Below are 21,310 nucleotides of genomic sequence, written 5' to 3' on the forward strand. Positions count from 1 at the left end.
ACTTGACGATGAAGGGGAGGCAGAGGGAGAGGAGAGGATGAGGCAGGAGAGGAAGGGTTGTGGACTGTGAGTTGTGTAAGAGTTGGCAGGTCCGTGTAAATACTCCCGGGACTTATCCTCTGGTGCACAGACGCCGCTCAGAGATGTGACTCTAGGTAGGTTATTTTGTCATGTTTTTCCTTTTAAAGCCAGCGTGGCGACAATTCATCACAATACCTTCCTATTGAACACAAAGAATCTGACGTCTTTTGTGTGTCTTGTTTTGTGCTTAATTGCTTTAAATAAGGTTATATTTACATATGTGCATGTGGACAAACCTGGACAAGACTTCTTTCACCTGCAGCTTAAAGCGGACGAGCCAATTTCCTTCTTTTTTTTTGTTTTGCCTGTTGAGTTTAAACGCAGCACTTTTTGGTATTTTCATCTTCGTCGGCATAGTCATGTCTTAATTCTCTTCCACGGACGGATATTATCCACTCTCAGTTGTTCACAGCGCTATCTGCTTCTGCCAGATGTCTGGCTTTCAGGTTCCGACAGAGAAAAGGAGAAAGCAGGGAGGAGAAAGGAAAAAAAAAGAGGAAGCGACGAGGCAGAAAGGGAAAGGAGAGCAGAGGCGTCTAAAGAGAGCTCCTGTTGGGTGGAGATGTTTTATATTCACCTCTCCAGCGGTGAATTCATTCTGACTTTTTAGTGGAAGCTGCCAGGAGTCCAGATGCAGTGTCTGCTCGGGAACTCCGTGGGAATAAGCGAATGATTGGGTCAGGGATTAAGGGATTAACTCATTATCTGTTCAGTTACGGTCACTTCGGAGCGGTCCCTGAGCCCCCCGAGCGTATGTGGGTGCACTCGGCCCACTCGTCTCTAACGCCGTGTTGCCAACTGCTCCTCCTGGCAAAGATAATCATCTCCAGAAAGGCGAGCGGAGACTGTAAACATCCGCGCCCTGACAGATTGTTCCTATCGTCATGTTTAAAGAGCCGCCCTGTTGCAATGTTGACCAGATTTCAGAGAGATTTGCCCGTACTTACATAGATTTACGAGTGGATTTCTTTCTCATGAGGCCCTGTGAAGGTGACTTAAATACATCTGATCTCTGTTTGGAAGTCTACTATATGCATGACCCCCCCGACATCGCCTTTTCTGTTTCTCGCAGAGCCGGCCCACATGCATTGTGGGAAACGAGTCGGGGCCTCGGACGTCAGGAGTCCGGCGCGGCCGGGCGAGCGGGATCCGAGCCTTCAGGAGGAGGCGATGGAGCTCCGGCATTCGACTGCCGTGGGTAAAAGAGTCCACTTCAAAGAAAGTCCCTCGTTCCAGGTAGGAGAGGCTCAGACGCAAACATCTACATCTGTTTCTCAGAGCTGATCTTTAGGACCGACGCACACATATGTCCCCAAAAGGAGGTGGAGGAGGGTGGAGAACAACTATAGACGTATTCATGATGTGATCCAGAAGTTTGGCTTTGATTGTCCCGCTTAAACACACTGAAGAAATTCATGTCAACTTTATTTTTCTTGCTAACTTATTGCTTGAATACGTTTAAAATTGCATTCATGTTGGAATTAGAGCCACAGCTGACATTTATATTCAATATCCATCGTTACTTTAACGTTTCCCATTGCTTCAGGGGGCATAATGAACATGCTTGTTTTGAGCAACCATCAATCCAAACCCCAATATATAATACTTCTTTAACTTAAAAAAAGCAGAAACTAGTCAGAAGCTGTTGCAAAACGTTGTCCATAATTGCGTGCAACATTGACGGAAATAATGATCAAAGCTGCAGATCCATTTTCCTCTAGAACCCGTGAAGGTCTTTGCACATAAATATGTGGTCATTTATCTCAAAAGGTGGCGCCGTGTGACCAGGAGGTGACTCAAGGTCAAGAGGTCGTCCTCTCGGCGAAGGTGGCCGGGCATCCCAAACCCATGGTGTACTGGTGAGGAATCTCTCCTGAGAGCTTTACTGCAGACACTTGAAGCCATTATCTCAACCAAGACCACTTACTGTCTCACACACACACACACACACACACACACACGGCCCTCTGTGAAACACCTGAGTGTAATGGACTGTGACAGCCACTTTGCGTTGACCCCAGGTTGAAGGACAGAGTGTCGGTGAAGACGGCGGGCCGCTTTGCCGCGAGAGAGACGGGCGACGGCGACAGCGAGATGAGGATCGTCTCGGCCCAGAGGGCGGACGCCGGGCTTTACGTCTGCAAGATCATCAACGAGTACGGGTGCAAGGAGGCGGAGTGCCGAGTGGAGGTCAAAGGTGAGTCAGGAGGAATTTAATCGGAGTCTTTTTAATCACGTCAGGAGGAAATACGGTGTCATATTTCTTTTTTTTGATCAGCGTCGGCAGCACAAGCGGCACTGAGGATCACCCGCGAGGTGAAAGAGGTGGCGGTGAAGGCCGGAGAGTCGGCCACGTTCGAGTGTCACATGACGGGGCCGCCGGACGTGGACGTGGACTGGCTCTCGCACGGGAAGCTGATCCAGCCGGCGCTGCTCAACTGCAAAATGCACTTTGATGGCAAGAGGTGACGTTTACGCGTCGAGCACTTTTTTTTTCTTCCGTTGCGTTCGATGACCGTCTGTTTCATTCTGAAAAGCCGCCTTCTTTCGTCTCGCAGGTGCCGCCTGCTGCTCAATTCGGTTCACGAGGACGACAGCGGAACGTACACCTGCAAGCTCAGCACTGCCAAAGGTGACACCCGCAGACACTTTTGGCGAAAATAATAATAATTGAAAACGCTTGAGACGCAATCGTCATTTTGTTCACAGAGGAGTCGACCTCGAGCGCGACCCTGAGCGTCGCCCCGTCCAAGGAGCCTCTGTTCACCCGCAAGCTGGACGTCCTGGAGGTCATCGAAGGTCGCAGCGCCCGCTTTGACTGCAAGGTGAGCGGATCGCCTGCTCCTCGGGTCACGTGGCTGCACTTTGGTAAGAATCCCCCGGCGTCTGCGTCTGATATTTGACGAGCGGAAAGAAAGAAAAACTCATTTCACGCCAATTTTCCCACGTTTTTCTTTCAGAGGCGACGGTGGAGGAGAGCGACAACGTCCGCCTGCTTCAAGAGGGCGGCCGGCACTCGCTCGTCATCGCCCGCGTCAGCGGCGACACGGAGGGCTTCTACACCGCGGTCGCTCAGAACTGTCACGGGACGTCCGAATGCACCGCCGAGCTCTACATGCAAGAGCCCCGAGCCGCCGTCTCTTCTCACCTGTAAGAGGCTCCATTGAATCCATGAGTTCATATTCATTTAAAGGCTTTTGAAAAGGGGAAACAAGCTGAGGCGACATTGTTGTTTTCAAGGGCAAATGCTTCAAGAAAGAAAGAGATCTCTCTGAAGGAGTGACAGCGCTTGCCTCAGTGTTCGTGCTCAGATTCCTAAACTCGACCCCTCCCTCCTTCCTTCCTTCCTTCCTTCCTTCAGGGCCAAGTTGGAGAAGATGCCGTCCATCCCTGAGGAGCCTGAAGTGCTGGAGAGCGAGGTGGAGAAGAGGACCATGCCGGACTTCGTCAAGCCTCTGGCCGACGCGGAGGTGATCGCCGGCAAGGAGGCGCTGCTGAGCTGCAAAGTGGCGGGCCTGCCCTACCCGACCATCGCCTGGTACCACAACGGCAAGCGCATCGAGAGCGGCGAAGAACGCAACATGACCCAGCGTGAGCAAAGAGCCCGACGGCAAAGCAAGCGTTTTTGTTTTTTTTGTGGGGGGAAAGGGGAATGACGGGTAAATGAGAAAAGTTGTGCGTCTGTTTCTCCAGACAGGGATGTCCACAGCATGGTCATCCGGAGCGCTTGTCACGCTCACGGCGGCGTCTACAAGGCCGTCATTGCCAACAAGCTGGGCAAAGCCGCCTGCTATGCGCACCTATACGTCACAGGTACGGACGGAGGCCTCGCGTTTCACGCCCGCCGCTGAGAGACACGACATCTTTCCATTTGATGTGGACGCAATTTGTGTGTTTATTTCGGGGACAGATATCGTTCCTGACCCCCCTGACGGTCCGCCAGTGATCGAGGCCATCACGGGGAAAACTATCAGCCTCAGCTGGAAGCGACCAAAGAGGCTGGACTCATCGTTTGGTAGGCGTCTATCTTTCAAAGTTTAAATGAAACACTCGCAGGGGGAAATGACTCGAAGGTTTTATTTGTGTGTGTGTGTGTAGATGCCGGCTCCTTGCTGTACGTGGTCCAGCAGCAGCCTCTGGGCTCCATCCAGTGGTCCGTCGTGGCGTCCAACCTGAAGGAGACAAACTACGTCGCCACCTCCCTGTCCAAAGGAGTCCGCTACGCCTTCAGGACCCTGACGTCCACCGGGAAAATGCTGAGCAAGCCGTCCCCCTCCACGGACCTGGTGCAGCTGCTGGACAGAGGTAACAAGGCGTGTACGGGCTTTTGATGCGTGACTTTATTCCTAAAGAGGTCGTGTTTTGATGCCTGATATCCGTTGCGCCTCCCGGTAGGACCCTATTTGAGGAAAGCACCGGTCATCCTGGACAAACCTGACGTCATATACGTGGTCGAGAACCAACCTGCGAGCATCACCGTCACGCTGAACCACGTGCACGCAGTCGTCACCTGGAAAAGGTCAGTTCTGTCTCTTCTCGCCCGACATTAGCATGGAAAGGATAGTGTGCTGAGAGAGAAATAACACAAGCAGTGAAGCGCCAGGATTTCAAAAAGGAAACGGAAGAAATAGAGAAGAAGTCCCTCTGGAGCCGGAGCTCACGCTGGGTTTCATCCCATTTCCAGTCTCATCACGGACAGTTTTTATGGATTCAGATAAAACATATAGGGAACAGGCTTATCGTAGCCTCTACAGATTACAATTAAAATAGCAGGAGTCTAGATCCAGTGGAGCAGGGCTGAGGAGCACCGCTGTGCAGTGGCTCACTTTGCTTTAATTGAATTGGAACACTTCACGTTCTCCAGCACATCCGCGGAGCCGAGGAAAAGCTTCTGTTCTCGCACGCCACTTATCTTTGCTGTCTCGCCTCCGTCTCCCCCCCGTAGGAGAGGGGTGGTGTTGGTCAACCGACTCGGGATGTATGAGCTGAGCATGCCGGACGACGATCAGCACACCCTGAAGCTGCAGAGAGTCCGGAGCGCTGACTTCGGGCAGCTCGTGGTCACGGCCAGCAACCAGTTCGGCAGCGACCTCTGCACGCTTCAGCTGGCGATGGCAGGTCTGTCTGGTTTAGGCGGAACGCCACGTGACACATGGAGCATTTCAGCTCGCATCCTAAGAACTTACTACTTACCGAGGAGCTGTGTGTAATTTAGTTTGAGCTATTTTTGGAAGTGAAGGATCGTGAATTGAGTTAAGCTCCCTTAAAAATCACTTTCCTTCTTTCTTCCGTAGTGCCTCCCAAGTTTGAAACCATCATGGAGGACGTGGATGTGCACATCGGGGAGACGTCCCGTCTGGCCGTGGTGGTGGAAGGGAAACCGGACCCGGATATCCTGTGGGAGAAGGTGAGATAGTTTGATTATTAGCGTAATCTCAGACTATGTTAAACCACGATCGCCTGGTCTGTTTGCAGGACGACGTGCGCCTCTCCGAGAGCAACCACTTCACGTTCGTGTACGACGACCCCGAGTATTCCCTGGTCGTCCTCAACGCCCGCCCCGAACACTCGGGTGTGTACACCTGCACCGCCAAGAACCTGGCCGGCTCCAACTCCTGCAAAGCTGAACTCACAGTTCACACAGGTCTGTAATCCTCTCAGATTGAAAGATACGAGGAGGGAGATACTCCTCCTAGGGATTTAAAGATACGAGGAGGGAACATCTTTTCCTGATGAATACTTAATCTCTTTTGGTGAGAGACTTAACGGTCTTTTACAAACAGGGGTCACCAACAAACCTCTCTATTCGCTTTTCATCTTTACCTTTTCGGTGAGATTGAGATTGAGACGGGTTGTTGGTGAAAATTGCACCTCTAAATCTACACCATATTGGAAAGGACCACCGTATGACACCATCTGTCGCTATGCTGGCACACGTGTACAGCCAAACACACACACACACACACACACACATAAAGAAATGCCTGTGTTGTTGCTCCCTGCAGAGCAAAAGGAAGCAGCAGAGCCAATGGAGGACGAAGGATCCATTCTGAGGAAGATGAGGCGTTTGACGGATTACTACGACATCCATAAAGAGTTGGGGAGGTGAGAGAGAGTGTGTGTATGTGTGTGTGTGTGTGTGTGTGTGTGTCCGCACACTCTTGCCATCCCTTTTCCTCCTTTGGAAGTGCTGCTTCTTGCAAAAGAATATTGTAATATTTAATTGGTGGAAAAGGTCAAAAGTCTCAGTGATTAATTGTTTAGATCCACAGAATACTCCTCTTCTTCGAGTACATTTCGAGCTATTTTTATTCCCTTCGTTTTATAGCTGCAGAGAGCCTTCAGTTGACATTTAAGCTGATGTTATTTTGCCAGACGTTCTGTTCTCAGAGGTCAGGAACGGACCGCCGTGCTCTAATAACTACATGTTTGATCTGTGCCCTGTGACGAGACCGCTCCCGATCGCAGAACTAATAATTCCTTGGTATCTTTTTTCTTTATCTCGTCTGGTGTGAAATTAAAGGATTCAACAGGAATTTCTGATTTGACCGTGGCACTGCATTTCTTCTTCTTCTTCTTCTTCTTCTTCTTTTACTGCGCTGTAAAATACAACATAAACTCCTCCTTCGGTGTGTATTAAAGCAGCGATGTGTTCACGGTTCGGTTGCAGGGGCGCCTTCTCCTACGTGAAGAGGGTGATCCAGCAGAAGGGGAAGGCCGAGTTCGCCGCCAAGTTCATCTCGGCGGGCGGACGGAGGAAAGCCGCGGCCCTCGCCGAGATGCAGCTGCTGTCTGAGCTGGACCACGAGAGGATCCTATACTTCCACGACGCCTTCGAGAAGAAGAGTGTGGTGGTGCTCATCACGGAGCTGTATCCTTTCAGGCGTAACAACATCATGGTGTTGTTCTCATTTCGTGTCGCTCACATGTTCATTTCTTGAAGTCAAAAAAAGGCCCCACCTCTCCTGCAGCGCTGTTTTACTTTTTATCTGCTACATTGCCGAACAAAAGTGCTCTTAAACGCATCTCAAGGACACGAAAGATCCAGAGCATTAATCCTAATGTCTTCCCGGCTCCCCTGGAGGCATGAATGAAGCGCGGCACAGCTTTTTTTCCCCCCCTTCCTCCTCCTCTCTGACTCATTGCCGATGAGTGGAATTAGCGAGCGGCGATGGGGATGTGTGGGAGTTTTGCTCATTTATAATTCATTCCCCACCGCGCACCTCAACACCCGGCTCGGACTGTGCCGCCGAGCCCTCTGTGTTTTCAAATCCTCAACTGTTGTGCGTGAAGATGTCACGAGGAGCTGCTGGAAAGAATGGCCAAAAAAACAAGCGTGAAGGAGCTGGAGGTTGGTGCGCGCCCGCCCGCCCGCCGCCTGCACTGCGCTATTATTATGTAACGCGCCCTGTAACGCTGTGTTCTCTCTGCAGATCCGCTGGAGCCTTCAGCAGCTCCTGGAAGGCCTCCGCTACCTCCACCAAAAAAACATCGCCCACCTTGACGTGAAGGTAGCTGTCCATCAAATTCAATCCTTTCGCATCCTTTTTTTTTTTTGTTATAGGACTCTCACGTTGTTCTTCGGGCGTCTTCCCCCTCCGTCCCCTCCTCTTTAGCCGGAGAACATCCTCATGGCGAGTCCCGCCAGCGACCTCATCCGCATCTGTGACTTTGGCAGCGCCGCCAGATTGGAGGCTTCCGAGGAGCGCTACTGCAAATACGGCACGCCGGAGTACGTCGCGCCGGAGATTGTGAACCAAACCCCCGTCTCCACGGCCACAGACATCTGGTGAGCCGCCTGTTCTTCGGCGTCACGGCGCACCGCGGCCGCCGCCTCGTTCTCTCACAACAGAATTCAACTTTTTTTTTTATGTCGCTTCTCTCCCCACAGGGCCGCCGGAGTCATCACGTACCTCTGGTATGTTGTACACATCTCTGACCATGTCTTTGTTTCACCATCGTAGAACATGCACAGATATCTTTCTTTGCTCTGTTTCAGCCTGACCGGCGTGTCTCCTTTTGCCGGTGAGAACGACAGAGCGACGGCCCTGAACATCCGTAACTACAACGTGGCGTTTGAGGAGAGCATGTTCGCCGACCTCTGCAAAGAGGCCAAGGGATTCGTCATCAAGCTTCTGGTGGCGGACCGACTGTAAGCATCGTGGTGACATAAACATATGTAGATATGTACATATATATATATATATATTTTCACCGAGCAGGATGTCCTTTAACGGTAGCGCGCTCCTTCCTCATTTTTCATCTCCCAGGAGGCCGAGTGCCACCGAGTGCCTCCGTCATCCTTGGTTCAAGGTGAGTTATCTTTTAGATAAATACATGGAACACAGGTGAATGGGGTCAAATGTAATAAATCAAATAGATATCAACATGAAACCAATTCATTCCTTACATGAAGACCTTTTTCTTTGTGTGGAACAGTTTATGTTTTGAATTTAACACATGAAGCATTGAAATGAAATGTGTGCTAATTTGCACACATTCCCAAAGGAGAAATCTGGACGTTGGATGAAGCCAAATCCAGAATTCTTGTTTAATGTCATTGGCACGTTAGAGTACAGCTGTATTCATCCCAACATATTTTCACCATGTTTCAGGGATTAAATCAATACAAATCAAGCTATAAATACAGACAGAAATGTGTAAGTTCATGCTGATGTTTGTCTTGCAGTCGTCAACGAACAAGAGCATCAGCACAGCGAAGCTGAAGCAAGTTCTGTCTCGAAGGCGATGGCAGGTAAGCCACTGAACATGAGTGTATGATGTGGAAATGAATGTCTGCAGCACCAGGGGCTGATTCCCATTGAATGATCTCTATACTCCTGAACTAAATGAACCAATTTCGGCCTAAATTAAACCTCTAAAAGGTACCAGGATGTAAAACTTTCCCGATAAAGTAGGAGAAGTAAGCAAACCCACATTGAACTCTATTTTTTTTTTCCAGCGTTCCCTCATCAGCTACAAATCCAAGATGGTGATGCGCTCCATCCCGGAGCTTTTGAACGAGGCGTCGAAACACGTCTCCATCGCCGTGGCCCGGCATTTAAAAGAAGGCTCCCCGCCGCCGTCCTCGTCCTCTGACTCGGACGCCGACGTGGATGAGCTTCCCTTCATTCCCATGCCGCTGTCCATGGTCTTCTCCGGGTCCAGGGTCTCGCTGAACGAGATCCCCGGGGACGAAGACGTCGGGACGAGGAAAAGGGACAACGAGGAGACGGCGGGTGCGAGGGGAGGGGCTAATAAAGGCGTGAGGAATGAGGAGGAAACCCCAGTTGAGGAGGAAAAGACGAAAGAAGCGCCCCTTCAGAAAGAATCGAGCGTGGAGGCGGAGGAGGAAAGTCAGATAAAAGCCAGGAGGGCGAAGATGAGGAGAGGCAGCTCTGCTGACTCAGCGCTGCTTCTCCACATTGACCCAGAAGAAGAAAACGCAGAGAAGGAATCAGAAGAAAGTAACAAGAGCCTGAAAAAGGCCGTTTCGATGGAACTACCCAATCGGAGCCCGAGCCCGGGGCCGGCGAAGCTGAGCCAGGAGGATTACGCCCTCAAGCTGGAACTGATGAGGCAGCGCCTGCTCAGGGGGGGGAGCGTGGACAAGAAGATGAGCGGCCTGCGGGGGCCTCTGTTCGAAACGCTCGGCATGGAGGACGAGAGGCGCACCGGGTCCCTGGATCGCAACACGAGGCGCTCGAGAGCGGGGCCGCCGCTCGCCAGGGCGGCGTCCTCGGAGAGCGCCGGCGAGGACGCCGCGCCCAAGACCAAAGTTTTACGCAAGAGCACGTCCTTCACGCAGGGGGACTCGGAGCCCATGCCCCTGCACCGCCGGTTCGGAGCCCCCTTGGAGATCCCGGCGGCGGGCGACGGCTGCATCGAAGGGAAGAAGCTCCAGGAGGCCACGTCGATGTCCGCCATCGCGGAGCGGGCGCCGGAGTCCGCGTCTGCCTCGCCGACACGGAAGACTTCCTTCATACTCCCGACGGCAGGAAGGTCGGACCGACGGAAGGATGTGAGCGAGCGCGAGGATACGCAAAGTATGAACGAGAAGAACAGCGATGGGATCACAGAGGAAAGGACCGAAACCCAGTCAGAGATGAGATCGCCCTCTGTTGTCACTCCCGTCATTGTGATAGAGGAGGATGATGATGATGACGAGGAAGGAAAGAAAGAAAATTGTATTAATGAGAAGGATAAGAAGGGAGATGAAGCGCTGAGTCGGCCCTCCTCTGCGTATGCGAGTGTCATCCAAGCTGTCGCGGGCACGAAGTCCACAGAAAGCCTCACGTTACCCGAACACCCGGCGGTGTTCGCCAAAGTGGCGCCGGTGGATCGATCCCCGGCTTCCGTTTCCGCCGCGTCCAACCCGGATCTGGCTGCCGCGCCGCGCCACCCCGTGCTGAGGACGGACATCAAGGACATCGACTCGGAGGAGGTGTTCGAAGCCAGGTTCAGGAAGCGGGAGTCCTCTTTGACCCGCGGCCTCCGGAAGCTGACCAGGAACAAATCGGAGGAGAAATCCCCCGTGCTGAACCGGAAGGGCGGCGAGGCGGGCGAGGAGGTGTACAGGCCGGGGGCGAGGGGGGCGCCGCTCGAAATGCTGCCAAAGGGACTGCAGGAGAAATCCAAATCCGTCCAGGACTTAAGGGAGGATGAGGCCGAAACGGGCTTCAGTCTGATCGGGAGGTTTTCCCTGCGCTCCAAGAGGTCCGCCTCCGTGGAGAAGAATGGGGAGAAGCCAAAAGAGGAGCAGCGTCAGGATGCGCCGAAAGCCGCCGTGAACAAGAGAGTTTCCTGGTCCGTCGGCCGCAGCAAGTCCCTCGACGCGAAGGAGCTGAGCGGCGCCGGAGCGCAGAGGCCGCCGGACGAGAGGGAGCAGAGGAAAGCCGACGAGTCGTCGGTTTCGGCCATGAGGCGCAAGTTCGAGTCCAAGGTGGCGGGCATCTCGGCCAAAATGAGGACCCAGTCCGAGGAGAGGAAGGACCGGGACGGCGGGGGGAGTCAGAGGGAGCTGCTGCAGAAGGATCTGAAGAAAGTCACCGACTCCCCCGTGCTGGCAATGCGACACAAGTTCGAGGACAAAGTGGCGGCAGCTGCCTCCAAGGGCCGCAGTCAGTCGGAGGAGAGGAAAGAGGGCGGGGAGGGGAAGAGGATGCCTCTGTTCACGCGCCACCGCCATTCCCAATCCGAGGGGCGGGGCCTCAAAGGGATGGGCGTCCCCGAGAATCAGCTGGCCAAACAGACCGCAGGCGCCACCGCCTCCAAGGAATCCATCGGGTCCGCCTCCAGCATCCATTCGGAAAAAGCCGCCTCGGAGACGGACCGGCGGTCCCGGTGGGACCGGTGGGGTCTGACGAGGGGTAGGAAGGACAAAACGCCCTCGCAGGCGGATCCGGCCCCTAAAGAGGCGGGCGCGTCGGGGAGCCAGCAGTTCATCCGCTCGGCGTCGGACTTCGCCCCCGTGTTCCACATCAAGCTGAAGGACCACGTCCTGCTGGAGGGGGAGCCGGTGACGCTCAGCTGCCTGCCGGCCGGGAGCCCGCATCCAGACATCTCGTGGGCGATGGGTACGCCGCCTAACGCCTTGAAGGGATGTGGAGATGTGTGTCTCTTTTTGGTGTGTGTCCGGTTTCTAAAACCGCGTCCTGTGTGTGCGTCCAGATCGAAAACCTCTGCAGCTGGATGAGCGGATCAACCTGATGTCCCATCCGGACGGCAGGCAGCTCCTGATGATCATGAAGACCAGCCGGAGGGACGCGGGAGTTTACGAATGCGTCGCCGTCAACCCCATCGCGACCATCACCACCTCCTGCACCCTGACCATCGCGTGTAAGATGATTTTACCCAGAAAGTGTGTTGTTTTTGTGCAGAATGGGGTAAAAATGGGGATTCTTCAGCTCTCCTCAAGGCACAGCTGCTCCTTTCTCCTTTCATGGACAGACACTAATTATCCTCATGATGGGATGTATTTAACATAATTGCATTTTAATTGCAGGACGAACGGAATGAATATTGATACAGTCGTAATGAATATTAACGTCAAGAGATTAACTTTTACAGGCTTAATGGGTTTTCGGGGGCTTTTCTCATATTCATGGCGCTTCCGCTGATTTGTAACCGCCTGCCGCAGATCATATTTAAGACTCCAGTCATGCCTGTTGTATTAATGGTGTGTAAAGAAACAGGCTGCTCAGGAATGAGAGGTTTGAGGCTTTCAGAGGAAAACGCGCTCCTCAGACGTGAAGTGCAATCGATTCCATTCGAACTTCATTCGTCACGGCTTCTGGGCGCGTGCTATTTTATTTATGATGACGTAATCTCAACCGCTGATGCTATTTGTGTCCCCTCGACAATCGTGCGATGTGAGACAAATACCTCACACGGCCTCCGCTGTTGCATCCGCTGCACGGGCTTAATGGGAAATACTTTTTTTTTTTTTTTTTTTTAAATTAAGCGACGCCGCTGTGTCAAGATTGGTTTTGGTGTTCCGGCAAAACACACACCGCCGCCTGGGTCGTTTGAACATCCAGCTCTTGTCTCTTCTTCGTTGGTGTCTCATCTTAATGGGGCATTTCAATACACTGAATCAGCGACTGCTTTTACAGACGCGATGTGAAGCGCTTGAATTATACAACAGCGGCTTTTATGAAGAACTCGCGCAGTCGTGGAGCCAACACCCACACCGAGCCTAAAACCACACCACGTGCAATGCTTTGAGGCTAAAACAAAAAAGGAAGAAAAACCACAAGAATATCTCACATTTTCACACTCAGTGCGGGTTTTCTAACCGCATTTCATCGCATTGCATCGCTCATCGACGTTGTTCTCTTTTTGCAGGTGTTCCCAAACGGCCCGGCACCCCGGAAGTGCCCCAGACTTACAACAACACAGCGCTGGTGCTCTGGAAGCCAGCGGACACCAAGTCTCCGTGCAGCTACACCCTGGAACGAAAAACAGAAGGCGAGTCTTCTTATCCGTCATTAAATGCATGATGCATTGTCGTTGTGTTGTAATATGGTGGATGGAAAATACAGTCGCACAAGCCCCGCAGGAGCAGACTGGTCGATTCCCTTTCCTGCGTTGTTTCGCCTCGCCGGGTTCTTTGCCGCGCTGCACCGACTCACGTCCTCGCAGAAGAAATGTATCGCTGCCTGATTGACATTTAGCCTCGGGGCTCTTTCCCCGCGCCAACACAAGAAATAGCCGAGAGTAAACTTGTACTTGTGTGCACGGTGCTTGTTCGCCATCTGGTGGTCGCGATGTGAACTACAAGGTGTCATCTGCAACAAAACAAGATTTTACTTTTTACTTATTCAACAATTTTTTCTCCTGGAAGTCTTTGTTCTCTTCATAATTGCATTCATCATACATTTATATGCAGTATGCACAGTTATAACTTCATATAGAGATCATTCATGTGTTTTCCTCTGTGCTGCAGGTGACTCTACCTGGCTTACTGTGGCCACTGGAGTGGTGGACTGCTACTACAATGTCACAGACCTGCCACCAGGGGGCGCTTTTAAGTTCAGAGTCGCCTGCATCAACAAGGCCGGCCAGAGCCCGTACAGCAGCGCCTCTGCTCCCGTCAGCCTGGACTCCACAGGTATTGTTCTACTGCACCGGGTTGTTCTTCGGTCACAGCGTGGGCGGGGCGAAAGCAGCCGTTTGAGCTCGTGTTTCTGTTTCCTCAGCCGGAGGAGCTCCGCCCGCCATGGCCGTCGTAAAGACAGTCCCTGCTCCGCACGAACCAGTCGCCGCCTCCCCGTCGAAGCCAGTCCAGACCAACGCTCCCAGCACGGCCGTCTCCTCCTCCGCCGATGCGTCCCCTCTTAAAACTCCGCCCTCTCCGCCTTCCAGCCCCGCAACCGATCCCCAACTGCCATCCGCAGCCGCTCCGATAATAAGCTCCTCTCATCCCTCTTCGCCCGCCGTCAAGGCGCCTCCGCCCTTCGTCCTCCCCAAACCGCAGAGTCCCGTGAACGTGGTGTCCCCCATGACCCAGAGCCCGCCGGCGGCCCCGCCCCCGGCTCTCGCGACCCCGCCGTCGACGCCGATCAAACCGGCCGCGTCCTCCGTGCCCACGTACGTCCCCGCCGTCACGGCCCGCGTGACCCCGACCCCCACCTCCTTCACCCCACAAGTGCTCCAGTCGTCCAGCCTGAGCCCCTTCGGGGACGGGGCCGGCAGGGGAACCCCGTCAGGACGCACGACGCCCTCCACCGCTCTGCGACAGGGCGTCCCGCAGAAGCCCTACACCTTCCTGGAGGAGAAAGCCAGGTGAGAAATCATGTGATGAGAGAGGTCATAATAAGTGCGTTCTTCTGGGTTATGAAATGTTTTACATTTTAATACTGCAGGAGGATTTTAATCTGCGGATTTAATGCTGGTCTATGAAACCTGCACAGAGTTAATTAATCCTGCGTTTTATGTATTGCCTTTATGCGCTTTTATGCAGTTTTTGTCTGATTTTTTTGTGTGGCTTGCAATATTCAAATTTAATTTAAATGTCAGCGCCAACATTTGGCTTTTTTAAGGGCTTCGGTTCGAAAAATGTTATCATACAAATTAATACTGAACAAGAGTAATGTAGATGTCCTAATATGGTCTGATCTGGTTGTTGAAAAGAGGAAGGCGTTGATAAAAAATGAAATATTGGATCAAAGATAACATGCATCTTCTCCTTCATTCACGTGTGTTTTTCCTTTCTTTTTTTCGTTTGCCAGAGGTCGTTTCGGAGTCGTCCGAGAGTGCCGCGAGAACGCGACGGGCAAAATCTACATGGCGAAGATCGTTTCCTACAACCAGGAGAACAAGCCGCAGGTCCTGAAGGAGTACGAGATCCTCAAGTCGCTCCACAACGAGAAGGTCATGGCGCTGCACGAGGCCTACGTCACGCCGCACTACCTGGTGCTGGTGGCCGAGTACTGCACCGGCAAAGAGCTGCTGTACAGCCTCATCGACAGGTAGGAGGCCACACACACACACACACACACACACACACATACTGAGAGGCTGGCTAAGAGTCGACAGGGACTCATTTAAATGAAGGACAATGGTTTTTATTGATTTAAAGTTGAATATTTATGTTTATATTAATGTATACTGGCATACTGGATGGAGGGAATTCCCCCCCAAAAAATCATTTTAATAAAAAATACTTTATTTAATTCAGTGGTTCAGTTAAACTATACGAATGATTTGTATTAAGGTTGAATATTTATATGTTTTATTTTTGTATAAACATGGCCGACTGGATGGACGGAAATCCAAAAATATTCATTTAAATTAAAGCTACTTCTGCTTAATTTGATTCAGATGATTTGCATTGATTTAACCTTGAATATCTATGTTTTATTTTTGTATTAATGTATGCAAATAGTTTGAGGCCGATGGGATGGAGGGGGATTCCACAAATATTCATTTTAAACAATAAATCCAATCACAGAAATGCAGATCTTCATCAGTCATTAATAAGCGTTTATGAACCCCGCGGCCTCTCTTCGCTCTCGCCAGGTTCCGCTACTCCGAGGACGACGTGGTGGGCTACCTGGTGCAGATCCTCCAGGGGGTGGAGTACCTCCACAACCGCCGTGTGCTCCACCTGGACCTGAAGCCCGACAACATCATGGTGACCAACCTCAACGCCGTCAAGATCGTGGACTTCGGGAGCGCCCAGAGCTTCAACCCCCTCAGCCTCAAGCGCTCGGACCCGGGGGACGGGACCCTGGAGTACATGGGTGAGGACGGGAACGTCTCGGGACTCGCTTCCTGGTGTCGCGCGGGCCTTTGAAGGTGATTTAACTCCGTACTAAATGTTCCTCCTCTTGACCCAAAGCTCCCGAGATGGTCAAAGGTGAAGTGGTTGGCCCGCCTTCGGATATTTGGACCGTCGGCGTCGTCACCTTCATCATGTGAGGATGAGATGTGGCACGTTTGTATTGTTTGAATGTGCGTGACATTGTTAGCGGTCCCGCTCAACACCGTTTCGTCTTCGTGTCCTTCCAACCAGGCTGAGCGGTCGACTGCCCTTTGAAGACAAAGATCCTCTGCAAGTGGAATCCAAAATCCAGTTCGCCAAGTTTGACCCCACTAAACTTTACCCGAACGTGTCCCAAAGTGCCTCCGCCGTCCTCAAGAAGATGCTGAGCAGCTACCCGTGGTGAGTCACGCCAGCATCTGACCCTCTGTGCAGTTGTATTGCTATGTTTATTCCTATCTTCATGTATATAGTCCTGTGTGTTCCTTTATGTCTATGTGTATTCTTATGTGTATTTCTAAACTCTTATGTGTTCTATGCATACTGTATTTCTACATTTTGATGTGGAATCTATGTGTATTTCTGTGTGTTTTTCGATATTCCCATGTGTATTTCAATATTTTTATGTGTATTCAAGTGTGTATTCCTATGTGTATTTCAATGTGTATTTCTACATTTCCATGTGTATTCCTATGTGTATTTCTATATTCCTGTGTGTATTCCTATGTGTATTCCTGTGTGTATTCCTATATGTATTCCTGTGTGTATTTCTACATTCCCATGTGTATTCCTGTGTGTATTCCTATATGTATTTCAATGTGTATTTCTACATTCCCATGTGTATTCCTATGTGTATTTCTATATTCCTACGTGTATTCCTTTGTGTATTTCTACATTCCTACGTGTATTCCTTTGTGTATTTTTATATTCCCATGTGTATTCTGTGTGTATTTCCAGGGCCCGTCCGACCACACGGGACTGCTTCACGCAGGCGTGGCTGCAGGACTCGTACCTGATGAAGCTGAGGAGGCAGACGCTCACCTTCCCCTCCAGCCGACTCAAGGAGTTCCTGGTGGAGCAGCAGGGCCGCCGCACGGAGGACGCCACCAAGCACAAGGTGCTGCTGCGCGCCTACCAGAGCGCGCCGGCGTCCGGCACCGCACCGAAGTAAGGCGGCGGCGGCGGGGAGCCGAGTTTCACCTCTGTGAATCCGCCGTGAGAGCCATGTCAGTGGAGGATGGAGCGCGAGTATCCACAGACAAGACGAGTCCACGCCGCGACGGGTTGGTCGGGCCGAAGGAGCTCAGAACTGCTCTGAAACTGTAAATCCTTTGAGAGGACGCAGGACGCTCTTTGGTTTCCTTCCATCGCACCTTGTGACTTCTGAAAGTGCACATTACTGTTTGGTTCTGGATAAACTTTGGGCTCCATGTGTGCCATTCGCATTTCCGCCTTTTCGTTTCAACAACTCATGTGAATGTACCATGATTTAAGCTGCTAAATTATTTTTGCATTTCATTTTCACACGTTTTTAAAACTCAAAACCAAAAATATTCTTTTTTTTCTTTCTTCTTGAAATCGTTTACTTTTTACATGTTAATTTATTTGTGTGCGTGTGTGCGTGTGTGTGTGTGTGTGTGTGTGTGCGCGAGAGCATTTTTGAATCACTTTTAGAATTCTCATCGAGGCCAAAAAAAGAAAAAAAGATAAAAATAAGGAGTGTGTTTGTGATTGCTGTTCAGATTCACGCCGTTAAAAATGAAATATTTTAGGGTGAGATAGAAATTTTTTGGTACAACTTCATGTTCTGTGGTTGAAACTGAACTCTGTAATAAACTATGGAGAAGAAGAAAAAGCAGTCTGTAATGTAGATTTGACATTTTACATGGAAAAGCTGTGGTTTCTCAGTATTGCCCGTCGGTCGGTCAGGTTGCTTCAGTCACGATCACACAGTCAGTGCCTAAATCGGATTGATATCCAAAATATTTCTCTTGTAAATGTGTCTCCGGTGGTAATAATTCACAATTGATTGACAAACGTCTGTCTGCAATATTTGAACTTTCGAACGACGCGGATGCGTTCAGGTTCTTGTCCATGCATCCATACGGTACGCGCAGTCCTTGTAATAATAGAACGTCTTGTGTATTGCTCGATCACAATGTTCCTTTTTGTATGAATTTGGACGTTTGGAGATTTATAAATGTACCAATTTGCGGTGTTTATATGTGTGGGAGCGGGAGGGGGTTGAAGATGTTTTTATGAGGAGGTATGTAATAAACTATTGATACAATTGGGAAAAGTTATTTGCTTTCAGAGTTGTGGAATGCAGTGGATTGTTTACACACTGGGACCCTTCTGGTCTTTGTGACGACGTAAAACCACAGATGTGTTATATCATACACTCGTGCATGAAAACAGACGGAGACGGTCCAGGAAGGTGAACAGGAAGCCACTCCAGCCAATTATTTATATATATGTATATATATATATATATATATATATATATATTTATATATATTTATATATATATTTATATATTTATATATATATATATATATATATATATATATATATATATATATATATATATATATATATATATATATATATATATATATATATATATACACACACACCGTTGAGTTCAAGTTTCAATACTTTGCCAAAAGGTTAAAAAAGAGAAAAAGAAAAGACTGCAAGTCCCATAATGCACCTCCAGTGCAGGCTGCTGATTGCTTTAAGTGGCAGCAGCTGTGAATTGAAGGTCTCACAGCAAACATTTCAGCTGAGACAGAAGAGGAGTCAACTCGTGGAACAGACAAAGAAGCCTCTGGTAATGTAACTATTGATTTTGTTCATGGAAACTGTTTAAGGTTTATTTACATGTTTGTATAACTTTGTGCTTTTTTGTGTTTGAAGGTTTTCAACCTAAATGGACCAACCAGCCAACAATTGAGAAACAATAAGAGAAACAATAAAGTTGGAGCTTTGTTGGAAAGAGTTGTCCCGTGTGTCCTTTGGTTCAAATGTACCAGCCAGTCAAGTTGGCAAGAGTTGACAAAAAATACATAGCAACTTAACACACACATATATGTACCTTGTGCCTTTTTAATTTGTCATATCTATGGATCACACTTTTTTTGTGAAGAACTTTCCTTACTTCTTTCTGTCTTAATATTTTTGTGCCACTGTTTCTCAAACTGTCTGTTTTTAGACAGTGTGAATGATTTATTCAGAGTTTTATTTGAATGGTGTTTATGTAATAAAACTTTTTTATATTATAAATTCTAATTCACTGCTCGACTAGTGTTGAGCTGTTGCTGGTGAAGTGTAGACCTTTCTACTTGTCAAGGGGGTTCAGTGCAGTGTTTATACTGGCAGTTTACATCCCGCCACGAGCGGACTGCGCAACGGCATCGGGGCTGCTGCATGACGTCATCAGTAAAGAAGAGACTGGACAACCGGGCGCTGTTTGCTGCTGCATGACGTCATCAGTAAAGAAGAGACTGGACACCCGGGCGCTGTTTGCTGCTGCATGACGTCATCAGTAAAGAGACTGGACAACCGGGCGCTGTTTGCTGCTGCATGACGTCATCAGTAAAGAGACTGGACACCTGGACGCTGTGTTTGCTGCTGCCGGCCATGTCGACCATCACAACCTCAAGAGAGTCCTCCAGAAACACCATCAACACGGGAACTTTAGCACAAATTATGTTGTAGCAATGCATAGTGTATGAAGATACAATAAGCAATACTATTATATTTTATAATTATCATAGCAATACTATCATATTTTTGTGAAATACTGTCATGTCTTTATTTTGTGCCTTATTTTTTTTTTTACCTTTAGTTTATTGTAATTGTGTGTTTAGAAGACCGAGCAAAATAAGCTCTTCATTGTAAAGAATAACTGTCTTTTATCTGTGCATGTGACAGTAAAAACTTCTTGAATGTAATAAAACATTTTTCTATTCAAAAACCTGCTGGCAGTTATTATTGCGATCACAATAAAGATGATGGAAAAATAAAGTACATTCATGACGTACTCTCCATGAACACTTAAACTCATCTATCATGATAAATATTTTTCTACTAATGTGCAGAATCAGTTAATGATACAAAATCCAATCAACATGATGATTTCTACAGATTAAGACTCCACAAGCCACCAGTGGTGGAAAAGGTTGTTATAACTTTTACAGAGATACAACTAGTAATACAACGGGGGAAATATAGAGGTACAACCTAAAGTAAAAATACATGACTACCACCAAAATGTACCATTTAAAGTACCGAAAGTAAAAGTACTCTAGTCAAACTTACCGAAGTATTACAAGTATTACCGAAAAACATTGATGAGGGTCAGAGCTGATAGTGTGATGAGATAGACAACTGTGTTGCTGACTGGAGGTTGTGGGTTCAATTCTTATGCAGGTCAGTACTTTTAGGTTCAACACCCAAATGAAGAAGACAAATACGCGCAGAGAACATGTTCAAGTCCGCGGGAAGTGGTGGCGCAGTAACAAAGCTCCCGTTGGGTCAAGCGCATGGTCCCGGGTTCGCGCCTCAGATGTGAACCCCATCATGATCCGCGAAGGGAGTCAGAGGCATGAGCCTCCTCCCCGGTTTCCAGAGAAAGATACGGCGAGGGTTATGAGTTTTGATTGCTCGACCCATGAAAAAAAAGACCAGAAAAAAGCAACAAAAAAACACAGTATCCAGGTTCCACCTTTTTATTACATACAAAATGTAGATCCACATGTGACATGTAGATTTACATGTGGATCTACAGTTCACATGCATATGTTGTATTTACTAAAAATATATTTTTAGTAAATACAACATATGCATGTGACATGTAGATCCACATGTAAATCTACATGTGACATGTAGATTTGCCGCTTCCTCCGGCTCTGGAAAATAAAAAGAGAACAGATAGTTATTCACAAAGTTTTGAAATGACACATTCCAGTTGTACAACAACACAAATACTTGAAATTACATTTCACAGCTAGACGACAGCAATATGAAGCAACTGGCTACATCTAGATGTATTAATACAGCAAAGATCAAGGATTAAAGCTTCCAGAAAACTATTTCAAACAGAATGACAAAACAGTGACACTTAAAAATCAGGACACACAATTCTACTGTTCCCTCTCATAAATATTTATTCTAGAGACTCACTGTAATCTGGGGCTTTGTCTGAGTCTATATAGACAAAGACCCAGATTACAGTGAGTCTCTCTCGTGGCAAAGGAACATATATTTATGAGAGGAAACAGTAAAATTGTGGGGATGAAAAAAAAGTGTATACTTGAAAACTCACCTGTAAATTGGAGCTCAGGAAACTCGGCCAGGTGTCCTCCTCCATAGAGCCTCTCTGCAGTTCCAGCAGCTCTTCAGACACGTTCTTCTGGTAGGACGGTCCTGCATCCACAATGCCACCAGAAGACCTGCATG

At 49.2% G+C, this 21,310-nt stretch overlaps 1 protein-coding gene and 1 long non-coding RNA gene across 8 annotated transcripts in view; both read left to right on the forward strand.

Moving 5' to 3' along the window:
• Positions 1-18,268, forward strand: part of spega (striated muscle enriched protein kinase a) — a 43,540-nt gene extending 25,272 nt beyond the window's left edge. For 5 of the 7 annotated variants that reach the window (XM_068590448.1, XM_068590446.1, XM_068590447.1 and 2 more), the window contains 34 exons: positions 1,154-1,317; positions 1,852-1,940; positions 2,103-2,278; positions 2,360-2,546; positions 2,640-2,713; positions 2,791-2,949; positions 3,042-3,231; positions 3,443-3,672; positions 3,775-3,894; positions 3,992-4,096; positions 4,180-4,386; positions 4,477-4,600; positions 5,027-5,199; positions 5,376-5,488; positions 5,557-5,725; positions 6,087-6,186; positions 6,752-6,952; positions 7,375-7,432; positions 7,515-7,592; positions 7,698-7,870; positions 7,973-7,999; positions 8,081-8,233; positions 8,352-8,394; positions 8,771-8,836; positions 9,044-11,657; positions 11,752-11,919; positions 12,928-13,050; positions 13,529-13,693; positions 13,782-14,367; positions 14,814-15,053; positions 15,604-15,827; positions 15,926-16,001; positions 16,100-16,249; positions 16,805-18,267. In XM_068590448.1, coding sequence (XP_068446549.1) covers positions 1,154-1,317; positions 1,852-1,940; positions 2,103-2,278; positions 2,360-2,546; positions 2,640-2,713; positions 2,791-2,949; positions 3,042-3,231; positions 3,443-3,672; positions 3,775-3,894; positions 3,992-4,096; positions 4,180-4,386; positions 4,477-4,600; positions 5,027-5,199; positions 5,376-5,488; positions 5,557-5,725; positions 6,087-6,186; positions 6,752-6,952; positions 7,375-7,432; positions 7,515-7,592; positions 7,698-7,870; positions 7,973-7,999; positions 8,081-8,233; positions 8,352-8,394; positions 8,771-8,836; positions 9,044-11,657; positions 11,752-11,919; positions 12,928-13,050; positions 13,529-13,693; positions 13,782-14,367; positions 14,814-15,053; positions 15,604-15,827; positions 15,926-16,001; positions 16,100-16,249; positions 16,805-17,018 — 7,739 coding nt within the window. In that variant the 3' untranslated portion in view covers positions 17,019-18,267. Of the gene's footprint in view, positions 1-1,153; positions 1,318-1,851; positions 1,941-2,102; positions 2,279-2,359; positions 2,547-2,639; positions 2,714-2,790; positions 2,950-3,041; positions 3,232-3,442; positions 3,673-3,774; positions 3,895-3,991; positions 4,097-4,179; positions 4,387-4,476; positions 4,601-5,026; positions 5,200-5,375; positions 5,489-5,556; positions 5,726-6,086; positions 6,187-6,751; positions 6,953-7,374; positions 7,433-7,514; positions 7,593-7,697; positions 7,871-7,972; positions 8,000-8,080; positions 8,234-8,351; positions 8,395-8,770; positions 8,837-9,043; positions 11,658-11,751; positions 11,920-12,927; positions 13,051-13,528; positions 13,694-13,781; positions 14,368-14,813; positions 15,054-15,603; positions 15,828-15,925; positions 16,002-16,099; positions 16,250-16,804 lie in introns of all 7 variants that reach the window. The other 2 variants (XM_068590442.1, XM_068590443.1) reach the window with 1 other exon arrangement.
• A 272-nt stretch (positions 18,269-18,540) lies between these two features.
• LOC137793837 (uncharacterized) lies at positions 18,541-18,845 on the forward strand. Its single transcript, XR_011078246.1, has 2 exons — positions 18,541-18,680; positions 18,767-18,845. It is a non-coding gene; the product is annotated as an uncharacterized lncRNA (long non-coding RNA).
• The last annotated feature ends 2,465 nt before the right edge of the window (positions 18,846-21,310 follow it).

This window comes from Clinocottus analis, unplaced genomic scaffold, assembly GCF_023055335.1.
Source record: "Clinocottus analis isolate CAN_PGR_092001 unplaced genomic scaffold, fCliAna1.0.p SCAF_24, whole genome shotgun sequence".
Lineage (NCBI taxonomy): Eukaryota > Metazoa > Chordata > Actinopteri > Perciformes > Cottidae > Clinocottus > Clinocottus analis.